At 37.0% G+C, this 23,715-nt stretch overlaps 1 protein-coding gene across 5 annotated transcripts in view; it reads left to right on the forward strand.

The window, feature by feature from the left end:
* Positions 1-23,715, forward strand: part of LOC105495270 (mediator complex subunit 13L) — a 317,806-nt gene that overhangs the window by 101,172 nt on the left and 192,919 nt on the right. The window contains exon 2 of one of the 5 annotated variants that reach the window (XM_071071010.1): positions 17,935-19,784. The exons of 3 other annotated variants lie outside the window; for them this stretch is intronic. In XM_071071010.1, the coding sequence (XP_070927111.1) occupies positions 19,739-19,784 (46 nt within the window). In that variant the 5' untranslated portion in view covers positions 17,935-19,738. Of the gene's footprint in view, positions 1-17,934; positions 19,785-19,820; positions 21,313-23,715 lie in introns of those variants that run through there. One more of the 5 variants, XM_011764611.3, reaches the window with a different exon arrangement.

Raw genomic sequence — 23,715 nt, forward strand, 5'->3', positions numbered from 1 at the left:
TTTTTTTTTTTTTTTTTTTTTTTTTTGGCTGAGTTCTCAATTCTGCGTATGTACCACAAGTCAGAGCCATTGAGTTAACTGGTTCCCTCCCCTTCCTCTCCCTTGTCTTTTCTCAACTCCTTCATGACTTGGTTTCATCTGTTTTCTATTTTCCTTGCCCAGTGGCTTCCTACTCTTGATCCACACCCTTTTGGTCCTTCAGCTGAATTTTTTTCTTTGCCTTTGCTCCTTAAGGCTCTATCATTTTTCCATTTGTTTTTCAAAATTCTCCAAAGGTAACTTTTGTTGTTGCCTCTGCTTATCCTCAACCCTTGGCAATCTCGCTTTTTTCCTTGCTAACCTACTGAGACTACAGTCAAAGACCCTGTCCAAGGCCAGTTCTTAGCCTTCATCGAATTCAGCTTACATTCTTCATATCCTCTTGTTGTTCACCCTTTTGCTTTGGTACTCTTCTGTTTCTCTACCTTTTACTGTTCTTTTTTGGTGATGATGATGATGATGATGATGATGATGGGAGCTCATATTTATTGGGCCTTAATGTAAGTCAGACACTGTTATATGTACTTTACATATGAACCTTGGTTTCTGTAATGTTTTACGTGTGGGTTACATGAAGACAAAATGACTTAATTCAACAACAGTACAAAGGATGGTCCGCTGTTATCCCTGTTCTACACGTTCTACACGTGAAAAAACCGAAGCACAAAAAGCTTAAGGAACTTGTCCGAGTTCACACAGGTTAAGTGGTAGGTCTGGGATTTCTTTCCAGGTAGTCTAGCTTGCTTTCTGTTACACAGGTAGTGAGTCCTTGTCCGGTTTTGTTCCTGATCTGCTTTTTTCTCCTCTTACTCCACTTGATTTTTCAATAGTCTCTTCCACTCCCATAGCTTCCCTGGTTGCCTTTCTGGGGTTGAGACTTTTGATACCATCTCTAGCCAGACTGTTTTCTTGAGTTCCATTCTGATATTTTCGGTGTTACGTTGGACTCTTCCGTATGAATTTTTCACCATCTCATATTTGACGTGATTTTGTTAATCATCTGCATTTATTAACGACCCTCCTATTATTATTACACATTACTGTGTTTCCTGTCAAGGTTTAATGGCATCATTTCTCAGTTATTTACCCGTGTTTGAATTCCTCCTTCTTTCTTCACTTATAATTGTAGTCACTAAAGTTCTGCCAGTTCTCCTTCTCTGATGTATTTAGTATACTGCTCTGTTTTCTTCTCATACCTGCTTTTCTGGGTCCTCATCGAGGACATCCTAACTTGTCTCCTTGTTTTTTAGCCTTTTCTATCTCTAGTCTGCATCTTTCAGGTAACCTGAAGAGCTAACGTTTCTTAAAAGTTAAGGTCTCAATACTCCTGGGTTCAGAAACAGTTATGCCCCATTTTATTTAGAAAAGTAGAAACTGCTCAGTGTGCTGTTTAAATTTTTCTCTTTGTTGTATATTCAGATACTTCACTCTCTTAGTTTTTGTTGTTACCTCTACCTAAATATTCTTTGTTAGTCGGAATTAAGTTTTTTTTTGAGACGGAGTCTTGCTCTGCGCCACTGGGTCAGCTCACTGCAAGCTCCACCTCCCGGGTTCCCATCATTCTCCTGCCTCAGCCTCCCGAGTAAGCTGGGACTACAGGCGTCCGCCACCTCGCCCGGCTGGTTTTTTGTATTTTTTTTAGTAGAGACGGGGTTTCTCTGTGTTAACCAGGATGGTCTCGATCTCCTGACCTCGTGATCCACCCGTCTCGGCCTCCCAAAGTGCTGGGATTACAGGCTTGAGCCACTGCGCCCGGCCGGTTACTGCCTTTTAAAATGTGTAGTACTTCTGTTAACTTTTGCCTGAAAATTTGGGGTTAAGTTTTTGAGTTTTTGTTTTTATTGATTGATAGACACAGGGTCTTGTTCTGTAACTCAGACTAGAGTGCAGTGGCATGATCATAGCTCATTGCAGACTTGGGCTCTTGGATTCAAGCAGTCCTCCTGCGTCTGCCTTCCAAGTAGTTGGGACTACAGTGCTACCACACTGGGCTAATTTTTAATTTTTTGTAGAGATGGGTGTCTTGTTATGTTGCCTAGGCTGGTCTCAAACTCCTGGCCTCAAGGAGTCCTCTCGCCCTGGCCTCCCAAAGCTCAGATTTAATATACGTGTTTGCTCTGGGGTATCCTGGCTTTTCCATTCTTCTGTTTCTCCTATATGGTGTAACGTGAGAATATTTACCCAGTCGACTCTTTGTATGGATAGTCCTTTGTCCTCCTGATTCCTTATAAATTAAGGCAACCTGTGTGATAGTACAGTGTGATAGGGAATTTTATTAATTTGGTGAGGTGCAAATGAAAGCACAGTTGGTTGAATAGATGATATTTTATCAGTTGTTGCATGAATTTTTAGAAAATAATCATGCATCTCATGTTTCTCGTTTTGTTACCCAGCAAATGCATGCTCTGTAAGGCAGTTGAGCAAACGAATTGCAGTATGTTAAACATCTCGGTTTGAAATGCTTTTACCACTGTTGTAAGGAAAGAAGGAGACAAGTTTAATAGAACTATAAAACAAAAATGTATAATTAGTTTTCATTATAACCCATTTTTCTTATGCTATAAAGTGCCTGTTTTATTGATTTATATACTACCATCTTAAAATAAGACAGTCCTGTGACTTATTAAAATATACTAAGTCCTATCTATGGCCTTACCTTTGTCTCTGGATCACTGCAACATAGTTTCTTGAGTTTGTCTCTGTCTGTAGTGGTTTTATTGATACATGTGATAGTTTCAGTTGAAGAAAACCTATAATGCTGTATTTGGTCAAGTTATATTTAGCCATTGAAGTTTTTATTTTAAAGTCATAATGCCATTTTTTAAACATGAGAAAGGAGTTTTTGATTGTAAATATTTTATTCCTAAACCTATACTTTATGTCTTTTTTCCATGAGTGATAGTTTCTTTAGGTGGATGATATAGAATCACCAATTTGGCAGACTTTTTTTTTTTTTTTCTTCCTGAGTTCTTCTAGTGTGCCATGCACTTGTATCCTAAAATAAGCAAGGTGTATTTTCTGATCTGTTACTTCACAGTATGTAATATCTTCTGCTTATCTTAGCTCCTGTACTGGGAGTGACAACTTTTATCTGTCGTAGAACATGGAATAGTACCTGTTTTTTTTTTTTTTTTTTTTTTTTTTTTTTGTCTTAAATGGATTGGAAGGGAGCATAATGCTTCAATGTGGGAGTGCTTATTCCTTGCAAGACTCTGTGGCAGGAAGGATGGAAACTAATGTGTATTGAGGACTTCGCTTGTACCAAACAGGTTATGAGGTTATTTTCATATATATATAATCTCGATTATTCTTCCCAGTAATGCTATGATATATGCAATTTTCTGAGTCTGTCGCGATTCCATCACATTTACAGATTCTAAGTCACGTAGATGCAAAGTGAAAGTGTAAGGTCACTCATTTTTAAGTGGTGAAGAAGCTAGAACTCTAGGACTTTTGCCTTCAAAGCTTTCTACTATGCTGTCTTGCCTGGAGTTATATGCTTTTAGCATTCCCGATGAAGTAACTAATGTGGAATAGAAAGAGACTTAAATTGTATAAAGTATACTTACATTTTCTGTAACCATTTACAGAAAACAGGAAGTTTCTCATTTCTAGAGAGTGAAACCTGGAAGAGGCAGTCCCTTCAGATAGTCTAGGCTATATAGCCAAAAAAATCTCTGCGGCAGTGACATAGCAGGCTACCTGGAATAATGCAGTGGCAATTTGACATGGCCTTTCTCAGTGTAGCTGGCTGGGGTGAATCATATGCTGGTGTTCTCATCTGGTTGAATTTTTTACATCCGGAAATGTGATTCTTTCATTTTACGAAAGAACTCTTGGGTTCTTTTTTAGACTCATTGATTAGAAGTAAGCAGTTATGTAGAATTTTGACTTCTGTGAAATAGGAGTGTGTTATATAAGGTGTGTGTTAGGGAATTATATACCTAAGTGGATCTTCATTGAGTTGTTTGAACCAGAATGATGAGCTGCAGTTTTAGGTCACTGGGCTCTCCCTGTGGTTTTATCTTATTCAATACTTGCTGATTAGAAACAGTAACAAAAGTCTTAGATAACGAGAAAGAAGTCATTTATAAAATCTTCATGAAGTTGATTAAAAAAATAAAGCTGAGAGGTACAGTGAGTATTTGTGGTAGACCCACATTTCCAAAAGATTATCATTAGTTTGTGTATGTCAGAAACTGGGCAAAATTTAATAGGAATGGGTGTAAAGCTCTGCATTGAGGTTTTTTAAAAAAATGATTGGTAGATACTGAAGGGGGAAATAGGGCTTCTCAGTACTGTGAGTGGAAAAGAGCTGAATGTTTTGGTATGTGACTAATAAAGCTAACATGATACCAAGGCTATGTTAGAGAAGGATTGTACCCAGATCAGGAAAATTAATGGTTTCAGTTCCCTTTATCTTCATCAGAGATATCTGGAGTGTTGTGCTCATTTTAGAAAGCTTTGTTTTAAGAAGGACTTAAAAAACTGGAGCCATTACAAGAGGAAGGTGGTTGGGATGGGGCTAAATTAGCGGATTCTGTAAATGGGGAATGGTTTAAACAACTGGATTTGTTTAGCCTAGAGAGGAAAAATAGTGCTGGGTTTTTGGAGACCTGTAAAATAGTTTCCACTGTAGGCAGGAATTTATTTCATGTTATTCCATAAGAAGAAGATGTAAGTTATAGGTGAAGTATTTAACTCCATATAAAGATTATGAGCTGACAGTATTTGTTGCTTATGATAAAATTTGTGATTTCATGCAAAAATGAGAGTTTTGGGAGACTTGCATTGGCCACTGTGAGCTGATAACTTCTCAATACTTAAAGATTTTTCTGCTGAGATTATTGGTGGCATTAATAATTGTTATTTTTTGATAGTGTTTGGTAAAATGTGTCAACATATAGAATCTGTGTGTAACTCAGTTAACCAGTATTTTCCAAATGACCAATGCTTGATAATCAAAGTGTATGATAGATTGTTGGGTTTTAATGTAGCGGAATATCGAAAGTTCATTGATATGATTTTTTGTTTATTTATTTATTTATGAGACGGGGTCTCACTCTGCTGCTCAGGCAGGAGTGCAGTGGCGTGATCGTAGCCCACCGCAGCTTCAAACTGTTGGGCTCAAGTAATCTTTCCAGCTTAGCCTCCCAAGTAGCTGGGAGTACTGGTGCGTGCCACACACCCTGGTGATTTTTGGAAAAAAGATTTTTGTAGAGATGGAGTCGCCGTATTTTGCCCAGGCAGATCTTGAACTTCTGGCCTTAAGTGATCCTCCTGCCTTGGCTTCCCAAAGCACTGAAATTACAAGCCTGGGCCAACACACCCGGCTTGATAGTTTTAGGTTTTGTACTTCAACTAACCTTTTAGCAAATACCATTTATTTAGTTTTGGTATAGTGTTAGAGAAAGATATCTCCAACTAACTGAAAAGGTTATTAATGTGCACCTCCCTTCTCCAACTACATGTTTGTGTGATGCCAGATTTTCTTTGTATACTTCAACCAAAGCAACACATTGTAATATATTGAATACAGAAGTAGATATGATAATATGATTGTCTTCTGTTAAAGCAGATGTAAAATAGATTTGTGAAAAAGAAAATCAGTGTACCTCTTCTCACTAAATTTATATGTTAGTCGTATTTCCAAAAATCGTTTGATGATTACAGAAGTTTGTTTAACAAAAAATTTAATATGAAAATGTACATGACCTGATTTTTGCCTCATAGTAGAACAGATCGCTTTGAGAGGGAACATGGATTTTTCTGCTGAGTAGCCATTATTTATCCTCATTCCTAGGCTTCTAATATGATGTTACTATTTGCCTATATTACCACCATTCCATTACTGTTGCGTTGTCCACTAGTTGCCATCTCCACACATCCATCACAAAATTCCTAAATGGATCAAATCCTCACAATATTCCTTGGACATATCTGCTATCATTTAGTCTCAGTAACTTCCTGTGTGTAATGTTTTGGACTTGAGAGGGTGAGCTTTGCTCATAATGTGTACTCTGTGGGCTCAGAGCTATCTTGAAACAGAATTTGTGGCCTCCTTCACACTCCTGCAGTAGGCCTGGTGCTTTGCCTTCCTGAAAATGTTATTTATATTGCTGTGAATGGGCTTATTAGTGTGTTTAAATGAATGAATAAGTAGATATTAAATTTTTTATTAGTTTTAATTTCCAATATAATAAATACTGGTAAGTAAACCCATGTGAACACACACTTTTTGGAGTCCTCTATAATTTTTAAGAGTTATGAAGGGACCCTAAAACCAAGGAGTTTGAGATCACTTCTTTAGGCTAGCGCCTTCAACTTTGTAGTTTCATCCATTTGCCCTGGTTTGATCCAGCTCTGGGGACCTGAACCAGTTATCATATTCAGAAAGAAGTTGATTTGTATCCACGATGCTTGTTAATTGACAGTGGGGTAGTTGTATTTTTTCATTGATTAGAATAGTCATTACTTTCTAATACCTCTTTTTCATGGTGTCTTGGTACCCGAGAAGCTAAGCTAGGAGTCAAAACGTTGCTTGGTGAATACAGGATCAGAGGAATCAGCTCTATTTCCAGAAGCTTTTACTCAGGTTATAAGAAGGCCTGTTAGTGTATCTCTGCTTCACAGTAGTAAATTTCTGTGATACCTCTCTCTATTATCTAGTGTTGTTTTTGTTTGACAGTTAATAGCTTCTCGTCACCTTGTACCTTTTTTTTTTTTTTTTTTTTTTTGGCCAGAAAAATGTTTATTAAGCACAAGACACTGTTTGTGGAGTTAAATAAAAGGCATGTTACTTCTGTTTAATGCTCTTATTTGTTCTCATTATTAATTTAGTTAAGTCTTTGTAACATACAGTGTTTATATTTATAAATAAAAATTTCTTTTTTTTGAACCTTGAAAGGTATATTCATGTGACTCTTTGTTTCATACTTCTGGTAGTCTGTAGTACACAGGGTTAGACTGGTTCAGTAGGCGATGGTGGTAGGATTGGTACATGTGGCTTAGCTATCTATGAAAATAACGTGTTTAGGAAAATTGTGTGTGGCGAATCAATATATAAGTGTTAAAATGATTTTTATTTTTTTTAAAGCTAGCATTTTATCTTCAATATTTCAAATGTGAAAAGTGCTGTCTAGAAAATGTCATTCCTTTGAATAAACATCATTAAATAAACTTGTTTGTCAATACATATAGATTTGTATTAAATATAGTCCATCAATTTTAGGCACAAAAGGCCATGTTATAGCTATTAGCATGATCAATATATGTCAAAAGGAATTGTTAGCAATTAAGCAATAATGAAAAAGTCAAGAAAATAAAAATCTAGGTGAAGAAAGACTACAGTGGAATATCTACATGGCAGTAGCAGTCTGTCTTAGGGTAGCTAAACTTACATGGTTACCATTTGAGAATTATAGTTAGGTCTCTCCACAGCACTCATGTCCTAATGGAGTATAGTCCACAGAATATGATGAATTGAGTTTTTTGACACCTCAAAGTGATCTCCACAAAAAATAAATACTTATAAGTGATGGCCCTTACTGAAAGAACAAGATATTTTTAAAGTGTAAATATTGTGGGGAAACGTTAAACCTCCAAATCTGTAAGTCAACATAGCTCTAAAGGGGAAAAATGAATGTTACACAGTAGCTACTGGCCTGTCCATTGTTGCATTTTTTAAAATAGAGCATTGTCTACTTAATAGCCTGGCATCAAATCTTTTGCACCCCATATCTTTTGATCAAACGGTTGTTTAAACTGCTTGTATTTGAGGGATCCTTTTCATTTGTAAACATAATATTAATCTCACCAACAACTCCATACCCTAGTATCTTTGTATTGTAACAATAAAATACATTCTTCTCTATAGAACATTTATGCTCTTTTGAAGAGTTTCTTTTCTGCCTGAGATTTCTTTTTAATCCATTTTTCTGTCTTTACAAACTCATCTTTAATTTTTTGTTTCTTTAAAGCACAGTCTGGTTTTTAAAGATTTTAGTTTTGAGCATAGAGTTTCGTGGCATAAATTTATGGGGTCATGTATGAAGAATTTTATCTTCATACTTGAAGTCAAAGGATGAGAAATTTGATCCTTAAAGAGTTCTTTTCACAATTTTTTTTATTTCAATAAAGAATGGTAGGACTGCGATTGAAAAATGTGATACTAAATTTTTCTATTGAATGATGCATATTAATTTTTTAAATCCTTCTCTGTACTTATTCATTCAACAAATATTTCTTAAGTGCTTAGTTTGTGCCAGCCACTGTAGTAAAGCACTGGGGAGTAAAAACAAACTTGGTGTGTGCAATCTTTGGATTTAGGTTATTGGCTGGGTAGGGGGCAGGTATTAATAAGATAACACAAATAAAACTGCAATGAAGATAAGTACGATTATGAGCAGTATGGTGCTGTATAGATAATATGGTGATTAGACCTAATAAGAGGCCAGAAAAATGGTTCGTTAATGAATGAATGAATGACATTGTCTCGCTCTGTTGCCCAGGCTGGAATGCAGCATTGCAATCTTAGCTCACTGCAACCTCTGCCTCCCAGGCTTAAGCGATTCTCATGCCTTAGCCTCCCGAGTAGTTGGGACTACACGGGCCAGCGCCTGGCTAATTTTTGTATTTTTAGTAGAGATGGGTGTATTAGTCCGGTTTTTCTTAGAGGGACAGAACTTCTGCCTGCCTTATATTTGCTGGAAGCTGATAAGATTGTGCCCACCACATTAAGGGTGGATGTGCTTTTCTCAGCCCACTGACTCAAATGTTAATCTCTTTTGGCAACACCTGCACAGACACACCCAGGATTGATACTTTGTGTCCCTCAATCCAATCAAGTCGACACTCAGTATTAGCCATCACACTGAGGTTTTACCATGTTGCCCAGGCTGTTCTTCACCTCCTGGCCTCAAGTGATCCTCCTGCCTCAGCCTCCCAAAGTGCTAGAATTACAGGCATGAGCCACTGCGCCTGACCAGAAAGGTGGTTTACCTGATAAGGGGGCATTTGAACTGAGATCTGAAAGTAGAATATACTTGAAGTAGATGAGGAGAGGAATGACAATATTTTATTGCAGAAAGGACAGCAGCCCTTGGTGGCAGGTGGCATATTGTATTCCAGGAATGAAAGACCAATGTAGCTGTAGTGGAGAGAATACCTGAGAGCATGCGATCAGATGAGGCCCACCTGAGGGCAGATAGGGATAGACTAGGCATAGTGTAGCCACAGAAGGGCCTTCAGGCAGTGATAAGGATTTGGGTCTTTATCTTAAAAAGACAAAGAGAATCCAAGTTACATATTTTAAACAGAAATTGAAGGTGGGGTCTTGAGGAAGGTGAATGGTTGGGAAATGAGACAGAAATGGTGAAACTCTGTTAGTTTACAATGTGCAAGGTGGCAGAGGTGCATGCCAAAAGTGGACATAGGCAGGCCAGGTGTGGTGGCTCATGCCTGTAATCCCAGCACTTTGGGAGGCCGAGGCAGATGGATCACAAGGTCAGGAGATCGAGACCATCTGGCTAACACAGTGAAACCCTGTCTCTACTGAAAATACAAAAAAATTAGCCAAGCTTGGTGGCGAGCGCCTATAGTCCCAGCTACTCAGCAGGCTGAGGCAGGAGAATGGTGTGAACCTGGGGGGCGGAGGTTGCAGTGAGCTAAGATCATGCCACTGCACTCCAGCCTGGGTGACAGAGCGAGACTCTTGTCTCAAAAAAAAAAAAAGGTGGACAAAGGCATTCTAGTCAGAAAGTTTGTCTAGTAGTCCAAAAAAAAAAAGGGGCGGGGGGTGCCTTGTTCATTGCCTTAAGCCCTTTCTGTCTTGGACAGAACTTCAGAGGGGCAGTTTCTATCAGATTTCTTGAGGACAGATTCTATCATGTTTTTGTATCAGAAGTCTGAATGTCAGTTCTTCCAAAGTTTTACTACTGTAGCACTAGTGCTGAAGACTGCTGTACTTCTTTGGATGATTAATATTGACTCATAATCCAAAAGTAGGTACATGAAGACTATAATATTCTTAAGCATGTATTGCAGATATGCTTTTGGAAGCTGATTCAAAAAACTTATATGAGTACAAGGTGATCTTTAATTGGTTTATACTCCAGCTACACTTGTTGCTCATTATTGCTGTGGCAGTGAAAATTCAGACATGAACAAAAGACTGAAAGTAAACATAACTTGAAATATTTATTAGTATAGAGTGGTTCTTGAATTGTATGTTTGCTATAGCCTACATTTCAGGCTAAAATTCATTCTATACCTAGGCTTTAATGTCTGTTTCTTGGTGCTTTCTTTGTAACTAGCAATACTCTTAAAAGACAGTGTGACATCGGTTAGCAGTCACATTCACCAAATCTGTGATGTCATGTATGTAATTGTCAGTGGTCAATCTGTGGTCCTGTGTGCAATTATACTGAAGCTGTAGTGGAAAACTAGTGCCCTCTTCCTTGGCAACTGTGACCAAGTGTGGGAGATAATGCCTGAAGCCTTTAACTGAATAGCCATCTGTTTAAAGCGTCTGGTTTTAAATGTAGCAACTCATGTCACATCAGTCAGAAAAGGCTCCTGCAGCTGCAGCAGCCTCTGTTTCAGTTAAAAAAATAAACAAAATATGTTTCTTTTTTGTATTATTATGTTCCTAAGTCTCCTTTTTTGTTGTTGGGTTTTTTTTTTTTTTCATACTTACAGGGTTTTGGCTGAGGAAGTTGAATTGTTGATGGGGGGTCATCTCATGAGTGAATGATTTGAGATTGTTTAAATACATTTTTATATCTATCTGTGAAATAACAAAAATGAAGCTTTGTGGTAAGAAACTATTCAGTTTTTTTATTTGATGTGCACTTTGATGTGTCTTGGTGCATAGTGCTGATGGGAAATGAAATGGATATGATCAAGTACTGTGCTCGAAGAGCAGCAAGCATTGAACCCAGTCATAGCTTGTGAACTTGTGAATGGACCTGTTTCTTTTTAAGTGTGTAAGAATTTCTGATAAATATTCTGATGAATTTTACATAGGTCACCTCTTACCATTGAACTTAAAATATTTCCCTTTTTCTCCCAAGAAGAACATTTTCAGTTTTACTTCTTTTGTCCTGTGCTGCCTTCAGTGAATGAAGAAAATTACTGCTTTATTCATTTGATATTATGGCATTGAAGTATACCATTATTGTGAATTTGATTTCTTTAGTATAGGCTTAGCAATTTGAAGATATTACCGGGAGCTTGGTTTATATTAGGAAATAGTCTCCTTTATAAAAAATTCAAAAATGCAATTTCAGCTTAATTCACCTCTAAGCAGTTATTACGTATGATATGTGTACTTCTCTATTTAGAAGAGCTTTACTATGAATTTTTGTAAATACCCTTTTCAATACACTTAAAAATTCTTCACTTTGGCAGGGTGTGGTGTAATCCCAGCACTTTGGGAGGCTGAGGCAGGTGGATCATGAGGTCAGGAGTTCGAGACCAGCCTGACCAACATGGTGAAACCCTGTCTCTACTAAAAATACAAAAATTAGCTGGGTGTGGTGGTGCACACCTGTAATCCCAGCTACTCAGGAGGCTGAGGCAGGAGAATCACTTGAATCCGGGAGGCAAAGTTTGCAGTGAGCCGAGATTGCGCCATTGCCCTCCAGCCTGGGTGACAGAGCAAGACTCCGTCTTAAAAAAAAAAGAAAATTCTTCACCTTATAAACAGTGCAATTATTCATGAATTTTTATTGTATAAAGAGATATATTCAATGTCATAGACTTGATAGGGCTTTTTAGTTAATAAGGATGATAGTGCAGTTAGCTTACTGATTTGTAAATACCTGCCTCTGGTGTCTTCTGTCATACCTAAACCTTTGTTTTGTTTCACGAATATATTAGGCAGTTTTGTTTGTATTTTGTAACTATTTGAGAAGAAATAGTTTAAGCAAAAGTAAACTTCAGTCTTGCCATTGTCCCAAGTCATAAAAAATTCTGAAATAATTGTATTTTGCATTAAAAATGTCTTGATTTAAACTCGGCATGGTGACCTGAGTTGTAGTCCCAACTACTCTGAAGACTGAGGTCGGAGGAACTCTTGAGCCCAGGAGTTTGAATCTAGTTCAGCCTAGACAATATAGCAAGACCTTGTCTCTTTCTTTATTTTTTATTATTTTTAAAAGTCTTGATTTAATAAGACTTTAATGATCAGTTCAACTTGAATTTTTACCAATTAAAATGTTAAGATATAGCAAAAGAGAAAAATAGAAAAAGTCACTTGACATAAAAGTATAACATGAGGAATTGTATGTACAGATTAATGGTCAAGATAAGATCATATTATATTATTTTCCAAATAGGTTTATTTGGAGATATATGAATTTTATTGTTTCTGAAGTAATACGAATTTTGTTTCTGAAGTAATACTAAGTAAGTACTTAATTCTTCTCAAAACATTGATTAAATGATTTCTAGGTTGAGTTGGGAACATGTGATAACATTAAAAAATTTAAAATGTCTTTGGGCCTGAAAGATTATGCCGTTTCCCTCAATATGAAATCCATGGATGGAGTTAAACCATGCAGGCTTAGCAATCGTTAACCCTCTTGTATTAATCCACACTCACATGGATATTTCCATATCCACTTTTACTCTTGCATCAGAAGACAAAATTAAAACTCATTTAGTTATGTATCTAATTGGCTTTTATTCTCGATTCATGAATCGGTGCAGCCTCCATTCTAATAGGATCAGAGCTTCCACTGGGCAATGGCAGACTATTGGGTTTTATGAGGTGGGAATGAGGAAACGGAAGAGTAGGAAAAAGAAGCTGATTAGTTAACAATAGACGACTTCAGTTTACTTTTTTTTATAAGGGTTAAAGCAGAGGGGACTTTCTTATTCTGACTCAGGCTAGAATCTCCTGTTTTTAGGAAAAACTCATCTGTTTTGGAATCTATCTGCTTTCTTACAGTTGCAGTTTGATTATATGGCATTTGGCACGAGTGACTCCATTTTGTTAACACTTGAAAAGTTATTATTCTCATATGGGGTATTCACATGGATGTAGCCATTGTCAGTTATACAAGATTGTGTTTCTTTTCTTTTTCCTCCCATCGCCTAAGAACTTGTTAGACCGACCTCCCTCCCTCCCTCCCTCCCTCCCTCCCTCCCTCCCTCCCTCCCTCCCTCCCTCCCTTCCTTCCTTCCTTCCTTCCTTCCTTCCTTCCTTCCTTCCTTCCTTCCTTCCTTCCTTCCTTCCTTCCTTTCTCTCTCTCTTTCTCTTTCTTTCTTTCTTTTCTTTTCTTTCTTTCTTTCTAAAAAAAAGATATAGTGAGTAAAGGGGATAGAGAGCATATGGATAAATAGTGAAGAATCTTGATGAGGGGAGTGGTTAGGTTAGAAACACAAGTGAATTTATGCAGGTTAAAACACTGTCATCTTATATTCAAGGCAGATGTATTTGTTTTGTTAGCGTAGACGTAATTTTTTCTGGGAAGCCTTTCCTGACCTCTGGTTTGAGAAAGCAGCTCCTCCTGTGTGTTTTACCTGGCACACTTTGCTAAATCCACAGTAACTTTTGCTTGTTTGCGCTGTAGTTGCTTAGATCTGTCTCCTGTAGCTTGTGGGCTCTCTTTTAGGGGGAGAGGCTTTGTTCTACTCATATTAATTCTCAGGATCTAGCACCTAGTAAATAGTAAATATTTGTTACATGTAATTGCTTTATCTGATTTCTTATTGATATTTTTGGGAGCAGCAGTGTTGTGGGAGGTCTTCATGTTAATTTAATCAAAGTAAAAAGAATTTGGGGGTTAATACTGGAAGGTGGTTGGGAAGTGTGTGTGTGTGTATATATATATATATATACACACACACTTATATATATATACACACATATATTTCCAAGCTCTTTAGATTTTCAGACTTTGTTCCCTGAGTACTTAGCCACTTCCAGAACTGTTTTAGGAGCTGCTGTGGGAGAAGGAGGTCAGTGCAGGTCCACTGATGTGGTTTGAATGTGTCCTCCAAAGTTCGTGTGTTAGAAATTTAATCCCTGGTGCAGCAGTGTTGGGAGTTGGGGCCTATTAGGTGATTAGGTCATGAGGAGTCTGCCCCTATGAATGGATTACTGTCTTTATTTGGGAGTGGGTTAGTTATAAAGGAGTGTGCACCGTCTCTTGCTCTTCTGCCCTCTGCCCTGGGATGATGTAAAATGAAGACCCTTATCAGATGCAGGCCTCACGTTCTTGGACTTCTCAGCCAGAACTGTAAGAAGTATGTTTCTTTTCTTCATAAATTATCCAGTCTCAGATATTCTGTTATAGCAGCATAAAATAAATTAAGACACCTACTTTTGCCCATTTATACTGGAGGCTTTACTATAGCCAGAATTCTTTTTAGAAAGTTTGCAGGCCAGGCAAGGTGACTCACGCCTATAATCTCAGCACTTTGGGAGGCTGAGGCAGGAGGATCACTTGAGCCCAAGGGTTTGAGACCAGCCTAGGCAATATATTGAGACCCTGTCTCTACAAAAAAAAAAAAAAAAAAAAAAAGGCTGGGTGTGCTTATGTGTGCCTGCAGTCCTGCTACTCAGGAGGCTGAGGTAGGAGAAATGAAATGGCTTGAGCCCAGGAGTTCGAGGCTACAGGGAGCCCTGATCATGCCCACTGCACTCAAGCCTGGTGACAGGGTGAGACGCTTTTTTTTTTTTTTTTTTAAATTTGGATCCAGTCCAGCCTCTTCCTACAGATTAGAGCCAAGGCCCAAAGGAGCTAAGTGTTTTGTCCAGTTCCTTATGACTTGTTCAGTTTCATATGACTTGTCCAGTTTTCATAGTAGAGGCAGATCTAGGTTTCCTGCTACATCGTGCTCCTTCTCGGGTGACTATTGCAGGGCTCTCCAGAGTTGGCCACTATCATGATGAATGGTGGCTCACCTAAATGGTTTTGTTTGGACTAAGTTTGTTTATTCAGTAGTGTTGAAATGTGTGTTGCCAAAAAAAGAAAAACAAACCAAAAAAACCGTAGCAGTTAAAAGACCTTATTGCTTAAGAATTAGTTACTGTTTTAAAACTATTAGTTAATTGAATGAACAGTTATTTGGGACTTTAAATTCCTTTGTGAAAAAATTTAAATATCTGTCTCTTTCGTTGTAATGGAATTTAACCTGACGATATGTTGATAGTTTGAATTGTAGCAGAATTGTTGGAAAACTCAGCTGTAAATATGGTATAAATTATTTTTTAGTTTATATTATTTTGTTCCTGTGCAAGTAGTGAAGTAATCTTCAGGGAGTAGAAACCACAGGGTCTGCGTTACAAATTCCATGTAGGCCAGAAGCGTGTAGTGAGTCCTTAAATGGGACAGAGAGATGAAATTTTAATGAAATGTACAGTAATCATTGGGACCACATTAGTTAGCTCTTTATTATTTTGTGCGGCTGCTTTTAAATAAAGAGCAGGATATGGTACATTTATAATCCCTTTCTCTTGAGAATCAGTTATTGTAAAATTGAAGATTTAATTTAAAAAGCAAGAGAAGCTGTTAGGGAATTAAATATGTAGATGTGGCTGATATGGTCTGTAAATAACTGTATTCACACACACAGTACCACCTTTTTAATTCCATACATTTAAATATACCTTTCATATCTTTTAAATATTAAATCATTTTGACAAATGTTAGCTTTCAAAACAAGGTATCAGTAATGATACTTGAATACTTTTTTCTTAAAATCTCTAAAATTAAAATTAAGTTGAAAGTATATGGGAATGTGGTGAACTGTAAGTTAGAGTGATAAAAAGTGAATTATACATTTTTCTTTTAATTACCTGCTCACCTTTCTAAGTCTAATTATATATAAAAGTAATGAGAGGAAATTGTATTCTGGTGTTATTTAGACTTTAGTCGATATAAAATAGAATTCAAATCCATCTGCTTCTTTTTCTGACCACTTGGTGAAAATGTATTCTGGCATTCTCTGGGCAGACAGCCAGTTCTAAAATAACCACTTCTTTTGAGACAGTTTTTGTGATGTCTACATAAACTCTGAGATTGCGACCTTTATTTGTTGGACATAATAATCTCAGAAGCTTTACTTTGATCCTGTAGTATTCAGTGGCACAAAATAGAGAATTCATTTATTTATTTTAAGAGGCTTCTAAATAAATGGAATACTGTTGATCTTTAACTCTTAATGTTGCCCTTGTTTTAAAACTTAGACAAACTCAGAAAATCCTTTCCTAGAAAGTTGTGGTGGTGATTTTTTGTTTGTTGAAGTTGTTGTTGTTGAAGGAAGGTAGGATTGAACATATTTTTCAGTTTCCCTAGAGAAATAAGATGTGTTAAGAACTATTGGTTGATTGTTGACATGAGCCATTTCTTTTTAAATTTCTGGGTTTGTTACAGAATAGAAAAATATCTAAATACAGTTGAACTGCTCACTAGCCATGTGAGGTTACTTTAGCTTTCTGTGCATTACTATCATCTGTAGAATGGGCGATATTAAGGTTACAGAAATTAAGTGAGATAATATATTTAAAGTGACTGACATAGTAAATTCCACTATTTGAAAATTATCAACATTACCACAGTGCTAGTCACATGAGCATTAATTTTGATTCCTCATTGCCTCTTTTCCTTATTTCATTTTATCCCTAATTTTTGTCTGTTACTTTGTTGGTAGATTTATTTGCAGATACTAAATCTTTTATGAATATAATCTCACTGGAGTGCATCATATACTCAATTTTTCTCTTCTTTCAGATTGTTGGAGTTAATATCATGTATTGTTTAAATATCACCAAATCAGACTTATCTTTGCCCATTGCTTCTACAGACGTACACATATATTCCACTACTGTCACTAGCAGCAAATAGGACCGTGCTGAGATTGGCTCTGAATTTAAATAGTTGGATTTTTGAAATAGGATACTTTCTTTGAATACTAATTCTGAAGAAGCAATCTTCATCCAGAATTCTAATAGTTAGTTCATTACTGATAATGTCAAACTGGATTTCAAATGCCCGAAATGTCCCATCCTCTGTTCCTTTCACCTTCCCCTTTATTTCCAGTTGAAGTCATCCTAGGTTTTGAGATAAGCTCTTGCCTTGTCTTACAGTATATAGAATAAGAGATGACCACAGTCTGTTTCCGGATTTTTTTTTTTTTTTTTCCCTTGAATTTCTCCTCTGACCTGCGTTCATCTGTTTCCTGTTTGGTTTCTGGATCCTTGCAGCTTGCATCCCAGGACTCCCCATCTACTGCTTACCTTTCAATATCCAGTTTAATTGTTTTGTTTTTACTCTGGACTGTCTTCTATTCAGAAAATATCAGTGGGCTGTGACAACCAGTATTCTGATCCTGCCAGCTCTCACCTCCATCTTATGTATAATAATTGCCTCTCTGCTCCTACTGTTGCTGGTGCAAGGGGCTTGCCTCACATTGACTTTATGCTTGGGCACTAAGGGCTCAGTGTTGATCGTGTATCTTTCAAAACACACTGGGATTTTCACCCCTTTCTCCAGAAGTACAGTTTAAAGTTTAAAGAGAATAGAAGTTTGTCTTTGTGAGAACCACAAAAGCACCATAATGTAATGTTTGCATTATAAGACTAAATATTGTGGGGGAATGTTGGCGTATTCACCTTTGTGAGAAACAACTTCACCATTCAACAGGCATTTGTGTGCTTACTGTAAAACAGAGAGGTAGTAGGATGCATAGTGCTCTTGCACTCAAGTAGTTCAGTTATGTTGAGAAGAGGAGGATTAGACAAAACATTTGCCAAAGAAAGGAGTAGTGTACTACTGATAGACTTGTATATGGCATAAAGCATAGATCCTTTAGGAGTTTAGGAAAGAGAGAGATTAACAAAGGCTGGAGTGCTGAAGGATTTGTGTAATTTGTTCTGTTTTTCAGATATACAGTAGGCACTGTGCTGGTGGTGGGGATACAGCTGTGAAGAGAGACATGGTCCCTGTCCTCAGACAGTTTATTTTTTGGGAGATAAGTATAATAAGTAAATCAAGTAAATTCTAGTATAGTGAACTATACTTGAGGGATAAGTATATTAAGTAAATACTAGTTAGTATACTATAGTTAGTCACTATACTGTGAATATTACGAAAGGCGTAACACGGTGGTTAATGAAGGGAAGAACATTTAAGTATGGGAAATATGACAATAAAGATGAAAAAGTTTTTTGATTTATGTTTTGGTGGCAAGTGTTGAGGCTGTGCAATCTGGATTTTTAGGATACAGCTTGACTGTTATAGTACAAGACCTAAAATAACAGCAGTGGATACTAGTTTCTCTCTCTCTTTCTCACTGTCTCTCTCAATATCCTGAGAGCAAAAGCCCAGGACTATTATGGTAGTTTTACCATGGTGTCAAGAATCTGGCCTCCTTCTGTCTAGTTGCTCTTTCATCCTCAATGTGCAGCTTCTGTCTTGTATTCCAGCATTGGAGCCACATTGCGTGTCCACATCACAGAAAAAGGCAAAGGGAGATAGGCCAATGGAGGGGATATTACTTTTGCTCTACTCTGCAGTTTATGAGTTAGGCATAATGGCCACCCCTACTTTAGGAGGGAGGGCTGATAAGAAGTCAGTACTTGCTAGTTATATATCCTCTAATTTGAGGGAACACTTCAGATAAAATATATTGCATTTTCAGAACTCTGAGCTTAAATATTCTTACAAAATAAGGTACACAAAACCTCTTCTGAACTTAAACATTTTCTTTTAAAACTTTGCTTAGTAGTTTATACCTTTAATTCATTGATACTTGTGTGTAAGGAAGAGGTTGGTACTTGGAAACTTGGCCTGCAGCGTGCAACATCTTTTCCTTAACTTGCCACTGATGCTAAACTTTGAAATGAATACCCCTGCGTCCCCATCAGATGTATTGAATTTCATTTTGGACTATAAAAGGGTTTTTTTTTTTTTTTTTTTTTCCTAAAGAAATTGGAGGCTTTACATTTATACTGTGCTGCCTGCAATTCAGTATTCCTTCATTTGTTAATTTGGAGTTAAAAATGGAATCCTAATGGATGTACTCATATCTTATGTATGATATATGCTTCAGTGGAAAGTTGCAAGTTATAACTTCTTTTGCTGGAGACATTCATCATATAGTTGGAAAGATATTTATACCAATGCAAAAATTAAAAAAAATTGATGAAGTTGAACCTTAACATACTGCTAATAATATTATAAAGTTAAAGAATTTCATGTTTTTGTACAAATAAAAACATGATAGTTATTTATGATAATAGCATGAAGTAAAGTCAAAGGTTTAAGAAAAACCATTCTAGAGTGAATTGCCTATAGAAACATGAAAGTAATTGTGCAGAAATTTTTCCTTTATTGAGTGGAATAAGAAAAATAGAGTATAAATTTATATACACAATAATGGAAATGATATTTTCTACCCACCACCGTAGTATTTCTAATATCAAAATACATATTGGTTCTATAATTATGTATCTGATTATTTTATTAAAATGGAAGAGTGAATAAATACTTAGGACCTAGAATCAATATATTTAGGTTTTTGTGTTTTGAAGAACAGACACAATTTTTATGAATAGCAACAGCAAAGAATACTTAATATATTAACAGTTTCAAGGTTTTGTTTCCTTTAAATCTTGGTTATAGAAAAGTGAGAACCATACACTCTTTGTTGAAGACTTTGTGTGGCAAAATGTAACTTCAGCAGTGAAATGAACTCTAGCACTGCCCACAGCTCTAACAGGCTTGGATCAAAAGGTACTATTTTAGTGTTGTAAACGTTTCCATGAGAAAACCTCAAATACGTATTGTGTGACTGAACTGTGGTATGTTTGCTCTATCAAGACTGTTGACCTTTTATCATTAAATTTAATTGATTTAAAAGAAATTTGGCATTTGGAAGTATTCAGAACATTAAAGAGATTATCTTTTTTTTTTTTGAGACAGGGTCTTGCTCTGTCACTCAGGTTGGAGTACAGTGGCATGATCGTGGTTCACTGCAATCTGGAACCTCTGGGCTCAAGCAGTCCTCCCACCTCAGTTTCCCAAGTAGCTGGGACTTTGGGTGTGTACCACCCACACCTGGCTAATTTTTAAATTTTTTGTAGAGACAGAGTTTCTCTATGTTGCCTAGGCTGATCTTGAACTCCTGGACTCAAGTAATCCTCCCACCTTGGCCTCCCAAAGTGCTGTGATTACTGGCATGAGCCGCGGTGCCTGGCCATAAGAGAATATCTTGGCCAGGCATGGTGGCTCACACCTGTAATCCCAACACGGAGGTCAAGGCAAGTGGGTCACTCGAGGTCAAGAGTTCGAGACCAGACTGACCAACATGGTGAAACCCCATCTCTACTAAAAATACAAAAATTAGCCAGGTGTAGTGGTGCATGCCTGAAGTCCCAGCTGCTTGGGAGACTGAGGCAGGAGAATTGCTTAAACTCAGGAGGCGGAGATTGCAGTGAGCCGAGATTGTGCCAACTGTACTCCAGCCTGGGTGACAGAGTGAGACTCTTTTTCAAAAATAGAAACAAAAACACCACTACCACCCACTACCACCAACACACAAAAAGAATATCTTTATCCAAAAATATTGCTTTAAAAAGTTCAATACTTATTTTCTGTGGTTGGATTTAATACCTAATTTTTCATAGATTTTAAAAAGTCAAAAGTTAAGAATATGTGTCTTTTATGTTATGTTGGTACTTGACATTTAATTGAGTTACTGATGTGTCTCTTACGCACTATTGTCACAAATTTTTCATTCTTAAGTAATACTTAATTATCTGGAACCCTCAGAGAATGTCATTCTGAACAGTTTCCTGGAGAAGGTGAATTTGATCTCACAACATGGGAAAAACAAATAGTTTGCGTGGAATTATTTCTTTTAAAAAGTAGAGTTTTCCTTTCTTAAAAGTATGCTGACTAGAAATAACTTAATTGTTTATTGGGTGGTGGAAAGTTGAATCTAGGTTTTCATTGTTAGTGCCACCAATTGCTCTTGGTAACAACAGAGTTCCAAATTCCAGGCTTATTGCAGGTGTGAGTGAGGATCCATTCCAGAGAAGCAATGTAGTTCAGCAATTAATAGGATGGGCTTTTGGAGTCAGGTGTGGGTTAAAATCCTCTCTGTCTCCTGGATACTTACTGTTTGACTTTTGTTTTGGCAAACCACCACATTTCATTTTCTTCATTTGCAAAGTGGGGAATTAAGAGTCACAATACTTCATTGAGTGTGAGGATTACGTGAGTTAACACTTAGCACAGCATTTGACTCATAGAAAATTCAGTAAGTATAAACTGTTGTTAATGTTGTCACTATTTCTGCTATTGCTACAAGAGCAGTGCTCCAGGCAGCTGTGATTTTTGTTGTTGTTATACCTCCTATTGAGTAGTTTTCCTTTCACCGACATTGATTTGTGTATATGCGTTAAGGCCATTTCTGTTTTTAATGAAGGAGTTATTTGTTCTTTTTATCTGAATGTTGTCAGTTTGGGGATGAGAAGAACTTGTGAGGCCATGGTGTCAATAAGTCTTCCGTGTGCTTATAGGAAAATATATTCTCAGCACAAAGGGAGCATTAAACCAGATATACTATTTGCATATTAAAGTTAGAAAGATTTCCTGTTTGGTTTCAAAATTTCCTGCAGTAAGGAGGAATGGGTTAAAATAGAAGCAAGTGTGTATATATTTGTGTCTAGTCTGTGTCTTTCAACAGGAATCATTTACTTCCTGTGAGGAGTTGCCATAGGAATACTGGCTGTTTCTTCCAGGAGAGTGTATTTAACTTGCTTTTGGCCTTTAAGGGGGCACAACACTTAACTTTAATTCTGTATTGCATGTGGTTAAAACTGATTTTTTTTGTTAATGACATATATCTGGTTATTGCTATTACAGAAATTGATTGCTTCCTGTTCTCTTCTCTGCAGTTATTTGTGGTGGTGGGATGGGGATTTGTGGTAGCTATCAGAATGTACACTCTGCCTTCGCTTGCGAATGAAGGTGGCACTCTGGCTTCCTTCTTTTGTTCCAATTTTTGGCTTTTAGCTGCTACCGTAATCTCTTGGGAAATAGACTGAGAAAGGTGAGCAATCTTTTCTTCCAGTTAAACACTTCCCTCCCCTCAGTAAGTTCTGTGTATAGTGACAAAGACTCTTTAATCAGGTCATTCCACCTTTCAGCAGGAATGTGGATAGTAATAATAGCTAACATTTATTGTATTGTTACATATGATGTCATTGCCCTCATTATGTTACACACTAATTTAATTATTGGAGAATTCTGAGCCTCGTATTACTGTCATCGTTCAATGGATGAAGAACATGACTCGGAGAGGTTTAGTAACTTATCTCTGCTCTTACATGTCCTACCTGGTGCGTGTCCTACCTGGGACTGGACTTAAGATCTCACAGACTCAGAATTTTTTTCCTGCTCTTTTTAACTTCTATTATGAAAAATGTCAAATATATGAAACTCTAGATATTGTGCTGAACTCCCATTTACATTTCACCTATATTTAATACTAGTTAATATTTTGTAAGATTTACTCTGTCTACTTTTTCTTGAAAGTTTTAGAGCAAGTCTCATAAACCATAACATATACTTCAGTATGCATCTTTTTAAAAAAGGACATTTTCTTATTAACCATACTATAATACTCAGGTTTCATTTAATTATTTCTCCTAAATTTGTTTTCCAACATTGAACAGTCCTATCCTTGGTTGCTTTTCCCCCCACACCATTGGGTGTGGGGTGAAGATGGAGTCCCACACCATTGGGTGTGGGGTAAAGATGGAGTCCCGTGTTTCCAAATCTTGACCTCTATGCCCCTCTGGTCTTCTGACAGTGCAGGGAAGGTGGCAGACCGCAAGTGAGTAGGAAATCCCCCAAGGATGATACGAAATGTACCAGACTGTGGCTTGCATTCTTTGCATGGTAGACATATTCTTGAAGTTGAAGAAACTTAGCTGCAGACAAAACTTGACACTTTAATCACCTATCTCCAAGCAAAACAAAAAACCGCAAACAATATCTTATTACCTCTTGTTAGCAGGATATGAACCATTTGCTGCTGTTAAAGATTATTTAGAAATGGAAACAGTAATATAATTATGGTATAATAAAATTATGCTGAAAATAATTTCAGACTTTGGAAAAACTACTTTTTGTTCCTCTTTGATTTGGCAGGCATTTACTGAGTATTTACTCTATTTTCACAGCCCTTTGGGGATTTATATGGAGATTGTATCCACAAGGAGTTTATAATCCAGCAGGGGAGAGAGAACCTGTATGAAACAAATGTATTTCCATATAGGATAGAGTCTGCAAATACTAAAAGACAGGATCAGTGAAAATGCTTAGGAGATTATGAATGGAGAGGGACGACTTTTCATTGAATGTATAGTGGTAAAGAAAGAGGTTGTATTTGAGGGGTCCAGATAAGTAGGATTTGGCATTCAGAAATTTGCATTTGAGAATCTTGGACAAACCAGAGAAAACATACAGAAGTATAAAGGTGAGAAAGGATAGGGAGTAGAAGTTGAGAGTTGATGTATCTGAATGTCCTTAGATTTAGAAAATGTATTTCTAAAAGACCTATTTTACCTTTTGCCCCTCTGTCTCTGTTCTTTCACTTGTTGACTTTCACCCTTAGGAAGGTTAAAAATAAGGCACTCATTAGTCTGTATCGTTC

The sequence above is a fragment of the Macaca nemestrina genome, chromosome 10, assembly GCF_043159975.1.
Source record: "Macaca nemestrina isolate mMacNem1 chromosome 10, mMacNem.hap1, whole genome shotgun sequence".
Classification (NCBI taxonomy): domain Eukaryota; kingdom Metazoa; phylum Chordata; class Mammalia; order Primates; family Cercopithecidae; genus Macaca; species Macaca nemestrina.